The following is a 22,145-nucleotide window of genomic DNA, read 5'->3' on the forward strand; positions in this document are numbered from 1 at the left end:
AGACTGCTAAAACTCAACCCAAAACGAAAGAACTTTAAATTTTAAAAAACAATTACATATTAAATGAAATGCAATGGTGCAACATGAGTGAACTAGCTTTTAAAAGGGCTTTATTTATACTCATTATATGGCCAGCCGAAATATTGTTATAAAAAACAATACACATTGTTTTAAATCAGCTTTGCAGTAGTCTTTGGACTTCTCGTTCTTGGTTCTTTATATTTTGGCTGATTTGATCTCTTTTCTAGAGATCCAACGTTTACAACTAGCAGGATCTTCGTCCACGGTTTTTGCAGCTAATTTAATCCTTTATATTCAGGGCCGGATCCAGACCTTACAGTAAGGTGGTGGAGGGGGGGGGGGGGGGGTCATCCAGACCCTTAGATGGGGGGTCTCCAAAATTTAACGAATTGTTATACTCGCAGACTTTTGAACGCCAAAATTATCCAGACCCTTAGATAAGGGGGGGGGGGAGGGGGGGAGTCTCCAAAATTTAACGAATTGTTATACTCGTAGACTTTTGAACGCCAAAATTATCCATCTTTGTAACAAAGCATAAATTATTCATCCAAAGTGTCGAGAGAGGTCGAGGTCGTCGAGAGACATGGCGTTTTTCAGGCTTCTTGAACGTGAAGTTAGTTTCTTCCCTAGGAATGCGTTACAAGCCTTCAGAAGATTGTCGAAATGCTGTTACCCTACATGCTTTCAGATCTCTGACTTGCAATTTTTTGTCTATTAACGCTACCTTGAATTAACGAATACATCAAAATCATAAATCCTAAAAAAAGCCTGGAAAAATTCAGGCTTGTAGTCAACTGCGGAATTCGATCCCTTGATCGCTACGATAGCGGTTTAGCGCTATAACCTAGTCTCCAGTCCTCGCCTTTCTTTCTTGCGCTCGCTTTTCCAGACTAATTTAGGGTCTTGACGAGTATTTGGCTCGAAACAAATAGCCTCCATTTAAATGTCCTTATGCTATTCCTTTTTGTGCCTGCCGCCATTGCACAGGCTGATGTGTCCTGAATTATCGTTTCTCTCCTTTTATAGATTCTGCAAATTCGAGCTTTTTTAAAAAAGATGAATACAGGCCTAATTCAGATAAGTATCATCATTTTTATTTTCTGTATTTTGTGATGTTGATAACTTTGTTTGCTACTCCATCTACATGGTTTTTAAGTCCTTATAGACTTGAGACAGTTTAAACTAATCCAAGACGCGAAGGTAAGAACATTAGTAACGTTGAATTACTATTTCATGAATGAAACAATTTTTTAACTATTCGTAGGTGTTGTTTGTAATTGTTGTTTCCCTACGTATGCTCTTGAAAGACTCTGTGCTTTTAAGATCTTTGTTACCGCTTCGGGCCTTATCCAAGCTCTTGAAAGATTCACTTTCAAGACGATAATTTTTATTTCTAAGCAATGCTATACATTGAGCTCAACATACGGAGGCTCTTGAAAGATTTCGCACTTTCAAGTCATTTTTACTTTTAATATGTAACTCTTGAAAGCTATTAGCTATATATAATTAAAAGGCTTTCAAGTTATCTCTATTATTGCGTTTTATAGTTCTCCTTTATTTCAGTTTGCTTGTTTATTTTTTTATATATTTTTTTTCTTATGACTTTTCTCTCATTTATTTAACCGCATTAAGCTAACAACTTGGGCTTAATATCCCTTAACGGGAATCTTGGAGAATATGAATAAAGATAAACGTGATTTTTCTATACCTAAAGTTGTGTTCTTGTTTTTGTATTGTTAGCCATTGATATCTATACTTATCTAACTATCGCTGAGAACAAAGAACTCGTTCTCAACTGCACGAAGGATCGCTTTGATGGTAAACACGAATGGTCTCGCAAGGACGGTGAACCAGCGGTAACTACTACAAGGATACTGACAGAAGACACAAGACTTAACATAACTGACGCCTCGGTAGAAGATGCTGGGGAGTATATATGTCGAAATGGACCGACAGTGACACATAGATTTGTTATTACAGTTGAAGGTAGGCGGGAAACTAAGATAAGATATTAGGGAGCTTAAACAACAACGACGTTGACCGGTTAAAAAAACGTCACTTAAAAAGTGAATTGGCTCTACCTCAAACTTTATCACGCTTATTCCAACTCATTCAGTTCGTCGAATGTTAGCAAATGTTTCTGAAGTTGAATTCTAAAGACTGTATCAAAGTTCAGGAAAAGAAGACGAAAGTTGTTGTCTCATGTGTTCACGTCCTCGATAAATCGTGAAATTAGGCACTTTCACGTTGTAGTCGTGCAGCGACGGCAAGGAAATGTACAAAAAAGCATGATGCGAGGGCCAAGTTGTTGTTTTACCAATCAAAACCTATTGCTTTTTCCCGTGGCGATTATTCGAACTCTTACTTTGTCACGTGCAGGCGAACTCTCCCGGAGCTGAATTCCTAAGAACAATGTCCAAATTCACAAAGAAAGAAAAATTCGTCGTGGCTTATTTACGTCCTCCATAAAATGAAAATCAGGCATTTCCCTGTCGTGGTCGTGTGATGACGGCAACAAAATGTACAAATAAGTGTGTTGCTCTTTTGACGTACTCGTTGCCGCCGTCGTTGATCGGATCTTAAGGTCCCTATTTCTACTACCACTGCCACTACTGATACCCGTTACCCGTTACTAGTTTCATTACCAGTACCAGTACCAATACCACTACCCGCTACTCGCTACCCGCTACCCGCTATCCATCCTTCTTGTTGCTACTAATTCTTTTTTTGGTTTCGTTTGTTTCTTTTCTTTTCTCTTCTAGTTTTTGTTAAAGTGCAAATGATTGTTAAGGTACTAAACTACGAGTACACGCCTGAACTACAGAACAAATCATCGCCAGCGTACAAGGCTACGGAACAGAATTTTACAGCTGAGGTAAAATAAAGACCTGATAAACGTGTTTTTCCCTCAACTTCCTTATTTACTTGGTGACAATGATAGTGATGATGATGATGATGATGATGATGATGATGATGATAACGATGATAATGATCTTTTCAATTACCGTCACCTTGCTGCATCGTATTCTTTTTTTATTTCTCTGTCAATTACTATTTTTGTCCATCTTTTGTTGTTTATTTGTTAATTCAATCTACCGTCCTACCATTCTTGTTAAGTTATGATCTTATTTCGCTAAACTTTAAAACGAGACTTAAAATTACTTCTTTGGCTTGTCTACTGTATACAGCCAGACACGAGTGCATAGGACCCTAATAAAATGACCCAGCCCATCAAAAAGTCCATTAATACCACATTGCCAGTATCTATGAGCGCAAGAGTTAAAATTTCGTGTGATACTAAATCGCGTTTATTTTTTAGATGGACAAGTTGTATAAGAACACGCCTGGTTATGTGAGAACAGAGGTTCTAAACTTCACGTAAGTTGTTTTATCTCTCATGACTTAGATATGGAGAACAGGAGTTCTTTTGTAAGCCTTTTATGATTTAAAAAAGCTTAATGAGCTAACGAAACTATAAAAAACAAGAAGTTATCGGAACTAATGAAATTTACCGCGCGTGAAAGCTATTGTTTCACAGTGATCGTTTTTGTCCTTACAAGGCAAGAAACGATCAAAAATAACAATACAGAACAATACCTATTGTTCTCGAATTCAGGTCGCTTTTCTTGACACGAACAAAATCAAGACTTGTCTCGACGTCTTACGAAATTTTTGGTCGACCATTCTCTACCTCATTTATTAGCTACATTTCTTGCAAACTGCAGTTTTTTCTGTGGGACGAAAAGGAAATTTTGTAGGTACACGTGTTGAACATCTGATATGGGGTGCAGGGGAGATGACTGTGCATGTGACGTTTTAGAAGCAAATCTGTATGGTTCGCCCAATGTCAGGTGATCCTGATTCCGGAATCTGAAAAAAAATTTGCTTGTGGAATCCGGAGTTCAGCTCAAGGAATCCGGAATCCCGCGAACGATTGGAATGCTTGAATCCAAGTTCCACTGACAAGGAATGTGAATTCAGTTACCTGGAAACCTGGATCCACAGCGTGGAAGGATCCCAGACTGTCTGTGCTTTCCTTACATTCCGTTGCGCGGACGTTCCCTTCCCGCGAGCAAAAAGGAAAGCAAAGGAGACTTCTGTTCGTTCCCTAGAGTACTGTTATACATATAAAAGTAGATAAGTTATAAATGGATACATAATTTAAATAATAGATAAGACACTGCGCCGTAGCATGAAAAAAAAAATTAAATAAATAAATAAAATAAAAAAAGCCGACAGTTCGCTACATCTACATATACTTCTACATTTCAATAAAATTTTAGGTCCTATTAAGGGGGGTGTCCGTCACTGTAAGACCTTTGAAACTAAACTAAGGAATAAATACATTGATAAAATTAAAAAAAAAAAAGAAAATTGAATTGGGCTTACAGATGACCAAATAAATTAATAATAAGTAAATAGTAGGTAAATATAAAATAAAAGTAAAAAAAATTGGAAATTGATTTAAAATACTTACAATACGCCACTCTGTTTTCCCCGCGAAATGACGCGTGAATTAATACGACTAGACTGCAGAAATTCTATACTGTTGACTTGTCAATACCCAGAGTCTGGGTATTAAAATCAGATATTTCATTTCGCAGAGAAACAAGGGTTGGGTCACGAAATTGCGGCTCTTTTCTCAGCTACTGTTGATTTTACTTTGGATTCTGAAAGCCTGTCGGCATTCAAACATGTGAACATCAGAAATAATATCAGCATGCTATTTTGTTATTCAGTTATTTAGTTTCGTATGTTTTTTTTGTTTTTAGTAAAGGTAGTGTCAACGTGGATTTCCGTGTTATCATTATTATTAACGCTACCGATCCCAAGAATGCATCAGCAATACCAGATGCTAAGGCTGAAACTACTCATCAAGTCGTTCGTGAGGCAAAGACCGGATTTGTTAAGCAACTCCAGGTCTCCCCAGTTGTGGAAGTGTTCAGTGAGTACCAATTAGTAACTTCAACCAGAAACTCGTAAGGTGTTGTGTTCTACTTCAACTTAAGAGTTCGCCTCATTTATGGGAATACGGATTCCGGAATCCGTGAAATTTTTGCTTGTGGAATCCGAAATCCTGGATTTTGGAATCCGGGATACAGCTCAAGGAATCTGGAATCCCACTAACGATTGGAATCCATAATTTAAGTTCTTCTGACCAAAACTGGAAACCAGCACCTGGAATCTGGGCTCAGTTGTTCGAAGGCCGATTGGCGCTTAACCCGGGTTTCTTTTTCTTGTGTTCAAAAGTATTTTCTCGGATAACTTCCTCTGTTATTTTTAGAGCTTCCAATCATTAACTTGTAGACAAAAAGAATTAAAACTGATATGCTTTTCAGGTTTTCAAATCTGAATTCAAATCTCGCACTAACCCTGGGTTATCTTAACCTAGTTTTGAACAACTCGGCCCCGGAATCCACAGCGTGGGACCCAGACTTAGATTCCCTTTTCATGGAGTGATAAGAGTGATGTTTTTCAGTCAGTGAAACAAGATAATTGGACGATGTAAAGCAACAACAAACTCAAGGTCTATAGCCAAAGGATATAGATTTTACACCTTTTCTTTTCATTATAGGCCCCCCTTTAGAACCAAGAGGAATAGAGATCTTCGACCAGAAGTCAGATAAACTTGGTGTTCGTTGGCAGCCTTCAGAAGATGCAGACGCCTTCAAAGTTGCGTCCTACCACGTGCAATACAGAGAATTACTGAAGAAGATTTCCAAAAACGCGTCCGTTCCGTCAACAGAAAAGAAGGATACTTACAGTTACTTAATTAAAGACTTGGAGCCGAAAACCACGTACATGATACGTGTCGGTGCTGAAAACAGACATGGTATCAATTTTAACGAGGAAACGGCGTATGAAACACTCGACCCCCGTAAGCTGCTTGATTACTTAATCATTATCCAAACGTTACACGTGACAGCCACCATTTTTTTTTCCAAACATGTCTTGTTAACTCTTTTTGGTGAATTATTTTCGTTTCAATGCAAAAGCACTCGCCTCGAAAAAAAAAGCATGTATTGCTTATTAAACCTGAAACGATGCTTTACACCAATAGGCCGGGCCTCTGTATCAAAACGAGGTTAAGTGCTCAGCCTTTGATACAGAATTAAGGATTTTTCATTCTCATGCTAATAAAACTCATTTTCACCAGGAAGGGTGTACACTTGGCCTCATTTTGAAGATGTGGAAGTGACCTTTTAGGCTAGTTAACATGAAAGAAAGCGCAAGCGGGAACCATTCATGTTTGATTGGGGATTGTTAGTGGTAAACAAATCATATTATAAAGGACATCAAATAATGCACGCGACGGCAGTCTAGAGTTTAACCACATACTCATCTATCATCATCATCATCATCATCGTCATCATAATAATAATCATCATCATCATCATCATCATCATCATCATCATTATCATTATCATTTTTATAATGTTTAGTTATGATTCAATTCAAAACTGGTACTAAAAAGTCTGCTTTTTTGACAATCTCCCCCCTTTTTTTTATCATAATTAGCGTTTGCCGAGTGGATCATTGTCCTCATCGTGTTAGGAATTCTTCTTGTCATTGGAATAATTGTTGGCTTGATTGTTTTCAAACGTCGAAGAGCTGAGCAAAAAAGAAAAAAATTAAAAGAGGAAGAAGACGGTAGATTCGGTGGACTTAGCGGCGACGTTCGCTTGGTAAGTTAAAACCAATGGCATCAATAGAATTTAACAATGAGTTAAATATAATTATACCGTTATTTTTGTCAATTTTGCGCTATAGTAGAAATTTCCAACAATTATAACAAAGCACGTTATGGTACTTAACTTTGTTACCGGATTAATAATAATTAAACCGTTTTTAAATTTTGGGTTCCTGTTTGTATATAATCATAAAATCTAACTTGGTAACGACCAGGAGGAGAAAGGTGCTGCTCGAAGAGCTACGTAATTCTCATTTGAAAATACGTTATTAATAAATGATCTAATAGACGCTCGCTCTTAGGAGCCCGATTTTTAGCGTAACACAGCGTTGCAAATCTGGAACAATGTTGTAACCATTCGAAACAATGTCGCAACAATGTTACAACGCTGTGTTGCGCTAAATTCGTCGTTGTGAATCGTCTGGTGTAAAATCACCTTAAAAGGCCCAGGAGGTCAATTCTCTGATGATGACTTTTACTTTTTATCGCGTTTTTTCACTTGATAGGCTTCGGTACCAAATTACGAAACAAGGAATGTGAAGGGTATCAAATTCTCTTTCGCCAACAAATCATTTATGCCGTCTGAGGCAAACTGGAAGGAAATTCCATACGAGAAAATCACATTGATGAATGAGCTCGGATCGGGAGCTTTTGGAGTGGTTTACAAAGGAGAACTAAAACAAGATAATGGCAATGTCACGCCTTGTGCCGTTAAGACACTAAAAGGTAGGAGACAATAAGGAAATGTTTAATTGTACACAACAGTCCAAGTAGACGTAACGTTTGTAAAAATAAAAGTGAAGGTAATGTAACTTTTTTGATTTTTTAAATCTAAACGTTTATTGCAATTCTTGGCTGCAAAAACACGAAACCAATTACTTTTGGCCAGTGACACGCGCCTCTTCGCCCCACCCCCATCCCCGAAAAAAAAAAATGTCCAGAAAAAAATGAATAAATAGGTTAATAATTAACACACATTACAGCAGCAAGTACCTATGTATCAATTTTATGTTTAAAAATAAAAAAAAATAAAAAAACGAATTTACCGTCAAGGTACAGGCTGTTTTATAGTAAACCTAATTTTTTATTAATCTGCAGAATCTGCTACAACAGAGGAAATCCGTGATCTGTACAACGAGCTGGAAATAATGACAAATGTGGGGTACCACCCAAATCTTGTGAACTTGCTTGGAGCCTGTACACAAGACGGTTTGTACCATCTCTCTTGATTGAATTCGTTTACTTTTGCCCTAATTTACCTTTGTACTCTTTTTTTTAACCCTTTCACTGCCAATTGTGGTCAAAGGCAAGTTTCCACCAAATTTGCAAAATTTGTGCGAAACAAATAGCATCATGTGAAAGTACATGCAGAGAGCTTTCATTTGAATGGTCACATCATGGGATTTCGTCCACAGACTCAAACGTTAGAGTCACCTTACAAAACCCCATCAAACACTCTGGCAGTGAAAGGGTTAAAATGAAGAAAATCCAAAATAGCGGTTTCTAAATATTGGTCATGAGGGGTTGTTACGTAATTCCATGTTATGTGACGTCACCAGCTGTAAACCAAAGGACAGAGTCATTAAGACGTTAAGGAGAGAGGGACAGAAGCCGCTGTAATCCGCGAAAGATTTTAAAAAGTCTTCTGAACGTGATTTATACTGCTTTGGTCATATTCAGTTTTCAAAATAAGGCAACTTATGATGACTCTCCTTTCCATTTCAACTAAATGGAGATCTGTTACTCACTGGCGATGTTTCTTTTTTGTCTTCCGTCAGGTCATTTACTTGTGGTCATAGAGATCGCTGAAAATGGCAGCTTGTTAGAACTCTTGATAAAATCGCGAGAAACTAATCAAAACTATGGGAATATCCAAGGAACCGTGCTGACGTCTGATACGAGGTTAAGGATTGCTACTGACGTTGCAAAAGGAATGGCACATTTGGCAAATGGCAGGGTATGATATGGACTGTTCACAGTGCCCCGTTTTCCTGTACGATCGCCAAGATAGGGCGCTTTGCGTTACGGGCAGCCATCTTGGATGAGTGTTAAAACTACTCAGAGGCAGTCTCATGCTTTCCAAGATGGCTGCCCGTAACGCAAAGCCCTCGATCTCGACCATGTTACGGAAAAGTAGAGGACTGTGAACAGTCTCGGTACATTAGGGCTTTTGTTATTTTAATCTCGTCGTGATTGCAAATTTAAATATGAAAGGAAATTGGGGAGGTTTTTTTTCTTTTCTAAAATGTGTACGTTTCCTTTCCACAGTGGATTCATCGGGATCTTGCGGCACGGAACGTTTTGCTTGCTAAAAATTACGTCGCTAAAGTGGCTGATTATGGAATGGCACGTGACATATATGAACAGCTGATGTATAAAAAGGAAACGCAGGTATTTTTACGTCCACTCTTTCGATTATGCGACAGCTAACACCTCATTCCAAAGCAATGGCAGTGTCGTTTTGCATATTTCATCTGATGTCATGCAAATAAGTGCTTTGTACCCTGATTGCGTCTATAGAATTCAAAAGACCTTTTACCTTGAAACGAGGCATGAGGGCCAATTATCACGAAGATAATGAAATGACTGCATTTACCATTTTCACCGAGACCACAATGCACGTCGTTTGCCTCCCTCCCCCCCCCCCCCCCCCAAAAAAAAAAGAAAAATTGATAGCCATTGCCTTTGATTTCACTGGGCACGACTGTAATACCCAGGAGAAATTGGAAACATGGTGAATTGAAAATTTTCCACCAGGTTGGAATAAGGTTTAAATTATTCCTGTTACTGTGTTTAAGTTTTTTTTTATGATCTGTTTCGCCTTAAAAAGTAGCTGAAGATGAAAGAACTACTGTCAATCAACTCTCAATCAAAGGCTTTATAAAACAAAACGACACTTACTGCTTCTTCAGAAATGTGTGATCGTAAGCTGGTTTATCTACCGGTAATTTTCAGAGTTATAACACACACATTTAATGTACCTTTCAGGGAAAACTACCAGTAAAATGGATGGCTATCGAGTCATTAGAAACGTACATTTTTACGACAGAGTCAGATGTGTAAGTTACTGAAATGTATTTGGAATTTTACGAGTCATTTTGAACTGTTCATCATGTTCATCATCATCATCATCATCATCATCATCATCATCATCATCATCATCATCATCATCATCTTCACCACCACCATCATCGTCACCGTCATCGTCGTCATCATCATCGTTATCGTTAGCACATTGTCATCGTCCTCATCCTAATTATTTCTGTTGTTGTTTTTGGCTTGTTAATGATTTAAAGTAAAAGTAAAAAATCGGAGAAGCCTTAAATTTGTCACGGTGTTGAATGTTATATATTTTCATCTCACAGGTGGTCTTACGGAGTTCTTTTGTGGGAGATGGAGTCTGGAGGTATAAGTGCATTTTCCCGTTAGTTTGTTGAATTGTTTATATTTTTTACAGACAAAAAGGCGAAAGGCGTTGATTGTATGATTCTTTTAAGTTCAGTTACCCGGTTACATTTATCATTCTTCTTCTTCTTCTTCTTCTTATTATTATTATTATTATTATTATTATTGTTGTTGTTATTATTATTATCATCATTATTAATGATAATAATGGACATAATGATGATTATGATTATTTTATTTTCATTATTATTATAATCATTGCTACCATTATAGTCATTACAAAATCTTCCTTTCACTAGGACTCAAACCGTACGCTGGCTTAAGTGCCACAGAACTGATTGACCAACTGAAAAAAGGATACAGACTAGAGAAGCCTGATGGATGCTCAGATGCAGTGTAAGATTCACATTTTTTTCAGTACAATTTCCTTTTCATTAAATTCGTTTGACATATGGAGGGGTGAAAATGGTCACTGACAAGAAGTTTTGACCGCGGCACATTTACATGCATTGGGAGCAGTGCACTGTTTCATGCCAGGGGGCTGGGATGTTGAGTCGCTGACCGCCCTTTGAGAAATTTTTAGACAAATGCACACAATACGAAGAATGGTGGTAATTTATACAACGGTATGAATTGTGGGATATCTATTGGTATGAAAATATTCTTGTTTTGAATTGAAATTTGTAATATTGTTGTTTTAGATACCAAATCATGAGAGACTGTTGGAATCCTAATCCTAAAGCAAGACCGACTTTTGATGATCTGGTGACCCGACTTGAGAATATGGCTGTCTCTTCCTAATATTATTTTTGGTTTAGATACCAAATGATTTTAGACCATATTGTAATCCAACTCTAGTGGCAAGGCTGATTTGTAATGATCGATTATTTCCCGGCTAGGAAAGACGAATAACATTTCCTAATGTATCGTGTTGATCAAAAGGGATACTGGTGGCTGCCGTTGTTTTATTATACGCGAATGTGAGAAACGGCTACTTCCGGAACGACATATATTGCTTTTTAAAAAAGTGGACATAATTCTTGGGGTGCTTTTGCACATCCGTTCACATTTAGGTTAAGTGATTCTTTGTCCATGTCATCGCTACCGGCTTATGTTTTTAAAGTTGCTAAGAATTTTTTTCCTATCTCATGAAATTTACTATATATAAAGAGTATCTTGCAAATTTGTTTTTAAGACAAGAGAGAAAACAAAATCTAAAAAAGTAGCTAGAAACCCATTTACCGATCACCATTTAAATAGCGTTTGCTTTAAACTTTCGGCGCTCAAGTTTTAGTTTGAGAAGCATCAAAAACTTCGACACTAGTGTTTCCTTTGGCGAAAAAGAAATTAAAATGAATTTCCTTCAAAAAGGAAACGGCAAAGGTGAGGAACAATCAAGAGAGAAAAACCTGATACGTGTATTATAATGTTACGTTATCTGTTGTCCAGAATACATGAAGTGGGCTTGGAAAAAAAAGGAAAAGAAAAACGATGCACAGGCGCCGATTTTTATTAGACCTCGCCATAAAGAAATACTCTGCATAAAACAAGGTTTCGAGTGTTTGATAGTATCTCAAATGATTATTAGCTCTTTCTTATTTAGCCAAAACTAAAGTTTGTCTCATCGCCACTGGGTCCCGCTTACGAAATGCAAACCTTCGTTACGGTTTTTGGTTTGAGCTTCACCTTTAATGGCTAATTTATTCTATTTAAACCCCTTAAACTGTGTATATTTGGAAAATTCAGTTATTTTGTCCAAAGCTGAGCGATTAAAAAAAAAAGAAGAAGACCGCTACTAAACCATGTAAGCCGATAGGTTTTTAGTACATTGTAGGCATTATAGAGAATGGGTAAAGACACAGCAAGACAGAGAGACAGGATAGAAAGAAAGAAAACAAAGGAAGCGAAGTCTTAAAAGAAAAGAACGCTGAGCCAGTCATAACTGATGTTCAGTAATTAACCGGAAAATTAGGGTATACAACAGAAAACTTTAGAACATTAAAAATGTATGTTTTTGGATTTGTTCGTTTGTTTGTTTTTTAATCTATGTTTATTTATTTGTGTTTATTTATTTTCTCTAGACTCATTTGATCCTCAGGTAAGTGTGAGAGGTACCGTAATGATTCGATTTAGCGCCCGGGCGCTCATTTGCTTTTGGCATCTCAAGGTAGGGCGCTTATTCGGGACAAGGTGCTAATTTCTTTTTTGAGAAGTAAGCGAATGTTCAAAACAAAACTTTAATATTTACTAATGAGTTCATCTATTCGACGTCGATAGCGTGAGTGTCACTCTCATCAATTACTAGCCGAGCAGTCGCCACCAAATTTGAAGAAGCGATCATTCCTTTCAAGAATTTATGAACTCATATGGACATAATAGTTGAGAAACTCAGACGAAAACCATTGTTTTTGTAATGTGGCATTACCGTTCGTTTGTGAGCAATTAAAGGAAGATGAACCTCAGTTTATACGTACCCGTACTCTAATATTATAATTTTAGAATAGGAGTGCTTTTTGGAATGGGGCGCTTAATGGAATACGGGTGCTTATTAACAAAAACATATTCGAAGAGGGGGGCTTATTGGAAAGGGTGCGGTTATTGGAAAGAGGGCGCTAAATCGAATCATTACGGGTATTCTCGAACGAAAACATGACCGTGATAAGAGGATTTCAATGGGGTTTACCTTCAGCCGTCAAATGGCCTAAGAATTAACCGTCAACCGTTTATTTAACCATCAGCCGTCAAAAATATAGGTTTAGATTAACCGTGAAGAAGTTTCAAGGTTTTTTAAACCTCACTAGTGTTCCAGCTGATCTTCACGGCATTCGGGCTCCTGAAGAATTTCTAAAATGGAAAAACCAATTCCCGTTTTCTCAAAAACACACTTTCTAGACATCACAATACCTTACTGACCTGTTCAGTTATATCTGAAAATATTTTGAAAATTTATAAGTGAAAGGCCAAGACAACCTCCAAAACACAACAGTAAATATTAAATCCGACAGAAGTTAATATTTACTAAATTTCCACTTAATAACCGTCAAGCGTCAAAAGTTCTAAAATATAACCGGCAGCAGTCAAAAATTGAAAAAAAAAAAAATTAACTGTCTAGGCTACCACTCTATTGAGACCCTCTGACAGGAACCTACATTGTAGGCCCATTGATGATCTCGTTTGTCATGAAATGGGGGACCATGATCCACCTAAAGAATTATATTTTATTTCCCAAAGCAACAAAGACCCCGGCTTTGTAGTGTTGACTATTCGTGTTACAATTAATTGATGACATTCCAAAGCAAGACCATACAGAGACTGAAATACAATGGGTAGGAAGGCAGGTATTGAATCCACGTCCTTTAGCATGTACAGTGTGGCTATTGCTTTTCTTTATCGTCCGTTCATTCAACGGTTAACTATTCATTTGAATTGAAATAACTAGTGTAAGTATAAATTCTCATAACATCCTCACACGACGGACGGTTTACATTCAGTTATAGAATTCAGTTATATTCAGGGCCGGGTTATTCAAAGCTGGGTTTGAAGTGACCCAGGGTTAGTGCCAAACTTGAATTCAGATTTGAAAGCTTAAAAATTAAATTCAGGTTAATTCTTTCTGTCACCAAGTTGATGACAGAAAAATAACGGAGAAAATTGTCCGAGAAAATGCTTTTGAACAGAAGAAAAAGAAACACGGGTTAAATTTAAGCCTAGGTTAAGCGCTAATCGGCCTTCGAACAACTGGGCCCAGACGATTGCTCTTGAAATTGTAAACAAAAGATTAACATATTGGCTTCACATATAGATTTTGAGATGTCGATCAACCCTTCTCCATTATTCGCCGTAATAGAAGTAGTGATCCGATCTGTGAAATATATCAAGCTGGGAGACGGCATCACGCGATTTTGAAGGGAGAATCAATTGAATACTTATTGAGTCGCTGATCGCTATATTTACTAATGACCTTTTAAGTAAACATATGTATGAAATGAACTGTGAAATGAACTAAGAAAACTTGCCGTGTGCCTAATTGTTATTCAGCGATCTGTCTAGATATTAGCTTGATTGGAAACCAAGAGCGTTTAGTATCATTCTTTCAATATCAAACATTCTTCGATGTTGCTTTCCATGGTTCTGTCAAAAAGCAAAAATTTAGTTTTCTCTGCGAGTTATTAGTCGTTTCTGGTAATCTCGCTTCACCTAAGATGACCCGGCGGATATTCACAAAAAGATCCATGCCGTTAGCTTTGATAGTGATTTGTAGTATGTGGAACAAGTCTACTCTGTCGTGCAGTTGCAATGTCGGTAAGTTTACACTGATTCTTTATCCCGATGTTGACATCGATATGGCGAGCTGTTATATCTTACGCTATTTATTTTGAGTGCAAACACAATCAGACTCTCTACTTCCTTGACCTGCTTTCTTCGTTAAAATATTATTATGTATATATATATTTTTCATTTTGGTCACAGATTGAGTGATATGTAAATCCTGTCATTAGACGATCACTTTCACTAACATTAAAAAGAGTTTTTTTCCGATCGAAGAGGAGTCATATTGTATCCCAGGGTTTCAGTGCAGCTCTGTAAGTTTTAAGGGTAACTGAATGCTGCTTTTACTCTTCTGGCATTAACTAGGCGACAACAATATACACTGTAGTTTGCATTCTGAAATGATTATAACTTTTGGATCGTTTTCGCGCTCCAGTAGGCGCACGAATACTTCTGAGTGTTTGTGAAATCGATAGTTTCAAAACACCTTTGGAAATTTCTGTTTACTGAATCATTCGTTTCAATCAATGTTTTTTTTTTTACATCACAAATGTTTATGTTGAAATTGACGTTCGAGATATTGATAAAAGGGACAACCGAGATTATATTGAGAGTGATAAGTCGAAAATGATTAGTGGGACTCCGTGGTTGGTCTGACTGCAAAATTAATGTAAATTAGACTGAGATTAAGCGGAAAATTACAATAGTTTATTTACCAAAAAAAGTTATCTGTAGGTACACGATGTTAATCAGAGAACTGATTTGGCGATGAAGATTTTTTAAAGAAAAAAGTAGCAAGAAGATGGTTTAGTTTATTTCTCTGTCTAAACTGTCTTTTATAAATTCCTTATCTACCTTCTGCTGATGACCAATAGGAACTAAAATGTAAGCAAGAGTTCTGAGGACATCACTTGCTCGAGCTGAGTTTGACGACTTCGCTATCGCAGCCAAATCCAAGATCTCTTATACCAAAGGCCCAGAATGTGGTTGACTGGCTACGGAGTGACTCCTAACGTACAAATGGAATTTATCACATTTACTAACTGTTCAATGCATTTGTGTCATTCTTATAGCATCTTTGAATGAGCTTGGGATTGAGGATGGCCACATTCCTGATCAGTCTATGACAGCTTCTTCAAGATTGGATAATAATCACGGAGCTGGACGAGGAAGGCTTAACCAGGGACCTACCGGTTCTCAGGGCACTGCTTGGTGTGCTGGGGAAACTGACAATGTTCAGTATCTGCAGATAGATCTCAGTGAGTACAATCACCGCCACAATGTTGACACTTACCATCACAAAGCAAAACTGGCACTGCAGGAACATAATTCGTTATAAAATGAGAAATTACATGGAAAATGAACGATTTATTTTACAAACCTTTCAGTGAAACCAAACTGCTAGAAAGTGAATGAATTCGTCTCCTTCAATTGATGAAATCCATATCAAATGTAGGACTCTAAGTTTTAAGTTCGTATATTTCGTCCATGAGAAAATAACTCCACGCGCGATTACATTCAAGTTATAAATGAGACCTCGCTTTTTATCTCTTATAATTTTAAAGGATAAGAGAATCATATATCGCTCTGAGTTAGAAAATCTTTAATGCAACATGTTTCGCCGCAAGAGCTAAGAAACAACATTTTCAATTACACTTTCGATATCTCCTAGTATATACCTCGCGAGTGACTCACGTTGCCACACAAGGTCTGAATGACCCACCAAAGGAAGTAAATGGAAGCAACATTAACAGCTGGGTTAAAGAATATTCCCTCGAATATAGTTCTGACGGGAAAACATACAATGGATACTATTTCGATAAGGACTTAAAGGTGAGATAATATTCAACACACAAATGGCACTGAGCTATTGTCCAAGACGGACAGGTTGGGAAACTAATAAGTCAAATGATGGATAGATGGATGGTGGAATGGCTAGATGGTTTATAATCAATCAAACCTTCCAATGATAAAAGTTGTTATCATTATTATTATTATTATTAATATATAGATTTAGCCAGGGCTAAAAGCGAAGCTCCTATTAACTCGAATTTATAATTCAAATCAAACAATAAACTTGTATTCCACAAATCAGTTAACTTTAGAGCACATAAGAGTGAACTTCATCTTACATCGAGTTGATAGCCTTTATATGTACACCCAAAAAATAGCAATCATCTTCGATCACATTTAAGAGCCATAATGGCTCTTGATCACAGTAGATTAAGCCTGGAAAACACCTGCGCCGTTTTCATCATACAGACCTCGGACAGAATGCAGTGTTTCACAATTTTGCAATACAAATTGCACTCATTCAATATTCAGGACGATCAAAGCACGTGTGGGCTTTTAGCGAAATCGTCAAAAAAATTTCCAAAATCACCTATACGGCTAGCCAGTTCTCACTTTTGACAAGTCGACTGTTTAAATTAAGATTAATATAGTTATACGCTTCAACACAATAAAGAATTTATTATAAAGATCTGTAATCTTCAAAAGCGTTTGATAGGCGCGGCATTTTGACTACTCTTGCAAGCAATGTTCATGAGCGACTGAAAACAAACGGCACAGCGATTAAAATTGCAAAAGAGACTACTTACAATCAATAAAGAAAGGGAAAATAATTCGGGGAAACATATACAGAGACAACAATTTTCATTCACGAAGACAAGTATTACACATGTAAAGTGTTTCTGAAAATCCTTGTTTACGTTTTAAGCCGGCTTCCCAGTGTTTGCTTTTTTCAAAGACGAACTCGCGGCAAGAAAATCGCTCAAAGCTTTCTTTTACAGCCAGAATTGTAACCAAATATTCTTTGGAACGTTTTCTTTCTATTTGCGGTGAGAAAATGTCTAAAGGCTTTTTAAAGTTCCATAAGCTGATAATCAAACCTGATACTCGGTCACTCTCGGTCAGATCATTGTCTCAAATCTTACAAACGTGCATAAACCCAATAGCCGCGTAAACTACGTTCGACTTCATTAAATTAGATATAAAAAACAAACAAATACAATAATTACTCAGGCTTACCTTTTGAGATGCACTGAAAACTATCAAGTAAGGCCAGAACCGCTTCAGACTTTTCAACCGTCTTACGCATCAAGCAAGGTGAAAAACGAAAACGATGCCATCCGAATCGGATTTCCGACTTTGCAAAGCGACGTGTTTCTCAACCAAAAACCCAATAAACAAACTAGCCATGAATAACAGAAGACTCTTGATAGCAGCTGAATTTCACTTTGTACATTTAGTGGAAAAAGACAGTTAAAAACATCACAAAGTTGACACAAAACTCTGTCAGCTTCAGCTGTCAAAGTAAACAAGTTTCAAGATGCTGCATAAATTTTCCGCGTGAACTCACCTGTCAAATTTTGACCAATCAGAGTATAAAAATTGGACGTAGAGCGTGACCAACGCGTGACCTTGGTGGGAAAAGTCAAAAGCAACTAGCATGTCCTCCCTGCCTATAAAAACTGGCTTAATTCTTAGCTTCCGAGGTCAGTTTGAAATCAAAATTTTAATTGTGCGGCACATATAAAACACAACATAATTCATATGAATTGAAAAATTAAACTTGAGCCTGCAATCATTTGAAAACTAGTAACTTGTCAGCGGATAACTTTAAAAAGATACTCGACCTCGATGGGTCGACACCTGAGCCCGCGATATGATCAGGTGATACTGGTCAGCGGATACCCTGTTTTGACAGCTGTCAATTGATCACAAGATTGATGTGCAATATGTCTGCAATATCAGTCTTCCTGTGCTCCCAAACTAGAAAGTGTGATTGAACATTGGTTGCCCTGTGGTGCGGACGGACGGGCGGGCTGAGGGCGGTGTACGGTCACGTGATTACCAAATTTTCTGGGATGGGTAGATTTACTTACCCATGGTGCTCCGCAGGCGCGCTTCGCGCGCCAGAGCTCCGCTATTACTATGTTGTTGTTGTATTTTAACTCATGTTTTGTTAACATATTTTTTTATAACTGGTGAATAAAATACTTAAGTCGTTGCGGTTGAAAGTCAAGGGTGCTGTTAAAACCTAATAAACCAATGCTGAGTATTCAGCTCCAATGTCGTTTGACAGAGGTGATCTAAAGCCCAAAGATTTTTAAGAAAATGAAAGAGCTAGAGGAAAGAATTAGGCCGATGAGCCTCAGTGTAGTTCAGTCTTGTTTGTCATGATCAAAACATCTGGGCTGCTCCTCGTGTTTGAAACTTCATAAAACACTCTTGCTAGTTTATTATCAAACTTTACTTTATTATCACTGCAGTCATGTCATTAATTGTAATAACCTTTTTTTAAATTAAGATTACCTTTTCTTCACTGTTCGTTTTTCTTAGGTATTCGATGGCAACAAAGATGGTGGCTCCATTTCATGCTGCGAACTCCCTTACCCAATGGTGGTTAGATATGTACGATTCAAGCCTATCTCTTGGGTAGACAACATCTGCTTAAGAGTTGGAATATATGGAATTGGGAATGTCACGGGTGAGGTTATCTCAATATATGAAAAAAAGGCTAAAAATCACCGCCAAAGACGGTGCAGTGTTCGATCAACTCTGTTTAACCTCGGATCAAAACTAAGGATCTTGATCACAGTCAAAAAAGGCTAATGAATGGACCGATAAAAATATGTCAAAAAGACCAAAGTTACATAAGTAACTCGGGAAAAATTGTGAAAGGTTTCGACCAAGGAGTCATTTTGTAAGTAGGAGGAGCATTGAACTGACGTGATACAACTCACTTTGACTCCAGTGAAGGTGACTACCGCACAGGTTATCGAACGTCAGTCACTGTCAACAAAAACAGTCCAATTCAGGACTATGATCAGCCGAACGATCATGCTCCTCCTACTTAATTGTAACTCGAGTAAGTAAGTCAAGTCTTTTCATGCTTTCAGATCAGCCCTTACAGACAAACATCCTTTTTTTTTATTATTTCAATATATCATTAACTTTACAGAACACCAAAATCTATTTATTTACGCGCCGTTTTATCTCTTAAACCACTGTAATATAATCATCTCATACTTATATCTTACTTTTGCTTTTTTCCGATAGCCCATGCCGAAATAACTGAAGATGAAATAGCTATTCGCCACTACTGGTGGTGTAAGTAGATTTATTTATTTTCTGTTGAATTAACTGTCATCACAGCTTTTTCAGTGGTATGAATTCCCCAGGGATAAAATTCATTGTATGCCTTTGGTTAATCGTTATACGAAAGACCCTCTCCACTTACACAGCCGCCCAATCTGTTGTTGCTGTTGTTGCTGTTGTTCTTGTTGGTTAATAATTAGTTTGTTTTTTTGTTGCAGGGCCTCTGATGTGGGTTCTTATTATCGTTCTGCTTATTATTGTCATAATGGTCTGCTGCTGTTATCCTCGAATTAAAAAGAAGTAAGATCAGTTGCTTTCTGTAGCTATTTTTTATTTCAATAAACAACGGGGTATATATTCTCCAACTATGGACATTTTCGAGATACGTACATTAATTCTATCGCCCAAGCACTACTATTTAAGCCAATAAAGCAGTTTATGTGTAAAAATCACAAATGTCATGACATGAATAATGGCCCATTTATATCCGACTCACGGTCTCCGTTTGTGATATGCATTTCCGATCTGAGACATGTCTTTTGCCAAATACAAAAATACATACAAAAACAAATGCATTAAAAAATGAATAAATAAATAAATAAGTAAATAAAAACGTAAATAATCAATTAGCCCCTTTTATGAATGAGAAGGAAGCTGGACCAAGTTAACTTTTGCAAAGACTTCTGGAACTGTTACTGTGGAGAGGGAAAAAGTCGGTCTATTCTTTGTTTTCACTGTCACGCCGTCAAAAATAAAAATGCAAAACCAATCAATACAGAAAGTCCAGAATCTAGCACTCGGAAGAAGATAAATATACAAAACGCCTCTTCAAGAATCAGGTCTGTGCGATATTTCATATGCGAGATATTCGGAAAAACGTTTTGCCAAATTTTATAAAGCTTTGTTTGGAGACGCCATGTTGGTGTCCCTTTGAGGGGCACCGGCCACCGGAAACCAACAGAAACATCTGGTGTTGAGTTTTCCTACTAATGCGTGAATTCATCACTTAAGGAATTCATGAAGATTAAAGTACCATTTGCTCTGAAACAAGGAATGTTTAGATAGCAAAATCTCAAAAAATCGGTAATGTTTTTAACCCACTTAAGAAGTTTCCCGGCCTTTCTCAGCTAAAGTGCCACGTCTCGCAAAAGCCCGGAAATTCAAGCGTCCTCTACCGCAAAACGAAGAGCCTTTAATTCCGAGCGGAAAATATTAAGAGCTGTAATACCTCATGAAGGTAGAAACTCAGAAGAACCTATAGTTTCAGGAGCCCATGGGCCATTGGCTCCTTGGCTGATAGTTTAATTTTTCTTAGCTTGAATTTAAGTGACGTGATGTGAAAACCGATAATAGTATAGCAGACCAGTGCATCCCCAGTGACGATCTCAAAAACAATTATGGCACGCATTTTAGCTCCAATTCCCTTCTCATTTCTGAAGAGGCGAATGTCCGTATTTTCTGTATTTGGTTTCCTTTCTTAGCCTAGCTCCTTATGCTGTTTTGTAGGCGATCTTTACACCCGAGACCAAGTAGGAAAAGCGAGAAGAAGAGACCGTCGTTTTATACAAACCCAATCGCACCACACTCCTCGATACGGAGTGGGCAAGTTATAATTGCTTTGGAGGAGTTACAGGACGGTGCTGTACCAGAAGGGAACTATGAAGAACCTGAAGACGAAGTACAGGAGGTAGGTGGTGAATTATCGGTAGGGAATTTAAGCAACGACGTTTCAGCGAGCGACGAACGTCAACCGGATGTGGATTTTTCTCACTCCTCGCCGGGCCGCGATTTTGCAGAACAAATTCTTGGGCAAATCGTCTTTGCTTCTTTTCTTTTTGTTTTATTTTTTCTATAACAACGTTATTGCATTTAGGTTTTTACCTATTGCACAAGGTGAACACCATGATTTTTACGAAATTGCGCAATTTTCTATCGTATTTCAGGTCGTCGCCCACTTTACCGGTGACGGTTTCTCCAACAAACATGGCGTCACTCACTTTTCTGTGGCAGATGAGGACGAAGATGAATCTCCTGCGGCCCAGCCGGATAAAGATCGAAAACGGCAAAGTCAGGAAGTTCCGGAGAACTCTCAGCCCCAGCTGGCCCCCATAAGAGTCTACGAGACCGAGCCTAACAGAGAAGATTCAGTTGGTGCGCGGGGAAAACCTCGCAGGGGACCGTCTCAACATATATACGAGACTGTTAACTAGGTACATAGACGTTTGGTCACTCACCGCGGGCCTTCACTTGAGGGCCTTTAAAACGACTTTCTTTCGTACGTGAACCTAAAGGAATGAGAACTGGTCATAATAGGCCAAAACAAGGTTAAGTTCTCAGCCTTTGATATGGAAATTATTTTTCATTCTTATGCAAATAAAACTCAGTTTCGCAAGAAAGGTTGTGCACTTAGTCTCATTTCGAAAATGGGGGTTTTTGGAACTCAGAAGTGGCTTATTTGATGTTAGCAATACCTTTTACTAATTGCCCCTGGCAATATCTTCTCAAACGCATTTTTAAGCGAGTCCAATCTTTTTCTGGTCACAGGCCATAAAAACCCCAAAATTCCTAAAATACCGTTTACAAGTCGAGACTTCCAGACCTTCGCGTATAAAATAATAAAATTAGATAAAACAGATAAATGAAATTAATAGTCTTC

The 22,145-nt window shown here is 37.7% G+C and overlaps 2 protein-coding genes across 2 annotated transcripts; both read left to right on the forward strand.

Annotated features, from left to right (window-relative positions):
• The first annotated feature begins 1,758 nt into the window (after window positions 1–1,758).
• LOC140923047 (angiopoietin-1 receptor-like) lies at window positions 1,759–12,136 on the forward strand. The gene is made up of 14 exons (XM_073373107.1): window positions 1,759–2,007; window positions 2,784–2,896; window positions 3,341–3,399; window positions 4,794–4,966; window positions 5,597–5,899; window positions 6,541–6,707; window positions 7,219–7,438; window positions 7,811–7,921; window positions 8,491–8,669; window positions 8,981–9,103; window positions 9,701–9,771; window positions 10,078–10,118; window positions 10,417–10,513; window positions 10,819–12,136. The coding sequence occupies exons 2-14, from the start codon at window positions 2,801–2,803 to the stop codon at window positions 10,916–10,918; spliced, it is 1,740 nt and encodes a 579-aa protein (XP_073229208.1). The 5' UTR covers window positions 1,759–2,007; window positions 2,784–2,800; the 3' UTR covers window positions 10,919–12,136.
• Window positions 12,137–14,111: 1,975 nt separating this feature from the next.
• On the forward strand, window positions 14,112–21,936 carry LOC140923048 (uncharacterized). Its single transcript, XM_073373108.1, has 8 exons — window positions 14,112–14,419; window positions 15,460–15,645; window positions 16,059–16,219; window positions 18,731–18,878; window positions 19,451–19,501; window positions 19,708–19,789; window positions 20,996–21,176; window positions 21,433–21,936. Exons 1-8 carry the CDS (start codon window positions 14,320–14,322, stop codon window positions 21,697–21,699), a joined length of 1,176 nt encoding a protein of 391 aa, XP_073229209.1. The 5' UTR covers window positions 14,112–14,319; the 3' UTR covers window positions 21,700–21,936.
• Window positions 21,937–22,145: the final 209 nt, after the last annotated feature.

The sequence above is a fragment of the Porites lutea genome, chromosome 13, assembly GCF_958299795.1.
Source record: "Porites lutea chromosome 13, jaPorLute2.1, whole genome shotgun sequence".
Classification (NCBI taxonomy): domain Eukaryota; kingdom Metazoa; phylum Cnidaria; class Anthozoa; order Scleractinia; family Poritidae; genus Porites; species Porites lutea.